Genomic DNA, 1,201 nt, shown 5'->3' with positions numbered 1-1,201 from the left:
CCAAGGGAAGGGGGACGGGCAACGCGACACCAGAGGCACCGCCGACCTGGCTGAACCGGACACGGACCATCGCACCAGCGCGAAAACCACAGCTGGAACTAGCATCGCTCAGAATTGGGAAAGCAGGACGACTCCTGGATTGGGCCGAGATAGCGGATGCACTGGAAACGGGACCACCCCACCGTCACGGAAATGACCGCTGGAATCACTTGCGCTGGCCCGGAGGCCTACCCAGCAACCGCAGACGGCGGTAAGAAAGGAACTGCTGCCCCAATGGAACTCCGCAGCGATCCCGGGATAACCACAGAAACCACCGACGGAAACGCCTCCAAGGACCTCAACGCCAGACCAGAGAGCCTTAAGACGCGAGACCTAGGGATAGACACCACCGGCACGGCCGGAGGGGCGACGCTAAGCAAGGAACACCCTGCGGATACGGAACTCACCACAAGAACTCCCCTCTATGACCCGACACCCAACGTGGACACCTCAGCTATCTACGAATCCGGACGCCCATACGGCAGGATCACTACTCCCGTAGAGACTGCCACGAATCCGCCCACCCTTCCGACAGGAACGCCTCAGGACGCTAGGGAAATGGCGACTGGCAACACCTCCACGGACCTCGACTCCTGCCCAGACGTCTACACGACACAAGACCAGGACCAATGCACCAAAGGGACTGCAGATCCTGATAGAGCGAGGATAGAATTTCGTACAAGCGTGTGCACTACCGGCGAGGTGCACATCGGGACTGAGACACACGAGGTCTGGGAAACAATTGCTGGAACTACTCTAACCGACCTACAACATGAATCAGAGACCCAACGGAAGACCACCAATGACCACCGCGACTCGAGAGGCACCGCTGACCTGGCCAAGGTGGGAAGGGAATCGCGCACCAGAGTAGGAATCACCACCAGAACTACACCTAGGGGCACCGATCCGAATCCGGGAAACCGGGCGACTCCCCCACCTGATAAGGATATCACATGTACTGCCGACCGGAAAAGGAATGTCACTGACCACCTCACTGACAAGGAAATCGCTGTGGGATTTCCCCTCACGAACCCCGACGACCACGGCAAGCACAGTGACTACTCCACAACAAACACACTCCGGTGACTCTGAATCGAACATTTGACATTCTGATATCTGTGATTGTCTCTACAGTCAGACGCTCTACCAACTGAGCTATCAC

General features: G+C 57.6%; 1 protein-coding gene across 1 annotated transcript; it reads left to right on the top strand.

The window, feature by feature from the left end:
- Window positions 1-156: 156 nt before the first annotated feature.
- On the top strand, window positions 157-1,125 carry KVP17_004117 (uncharacterized protein; the record flags this gene model as incomplete). Its single annotated transcript, XM_068522022.1, has 1 exon — window positions 157-1,125. The coding sequence occupies one exon, from the start codon at window positions 157-159 to the stop codon at window positions 1,123-1,125; it is 969 nt and encodes a 322-aa protein (XP_068379793.1).
- Between the last annotated feature and the right edge of the window lie 76 nt (window positions 1,126-1,201).

The sequence above is a fragment of a genome (assembly GCF_019968985.1).
Source record: "MAG: Porospora cf. gigantea B chromosome Unknown PgB_NODE_10399_length_1201_cov_6.23647, whole genome shotgun sequence".
Taxonomy (NCBI): Eukaryota; Apicomplexa; class Conoidasida; order Eugregarinorida; family Porosporidae; genus Porospora; species Porospora cf. gigantea B.
This window is presented reverse-complemented; position numbering and strand designations above follow the sequence as displayed.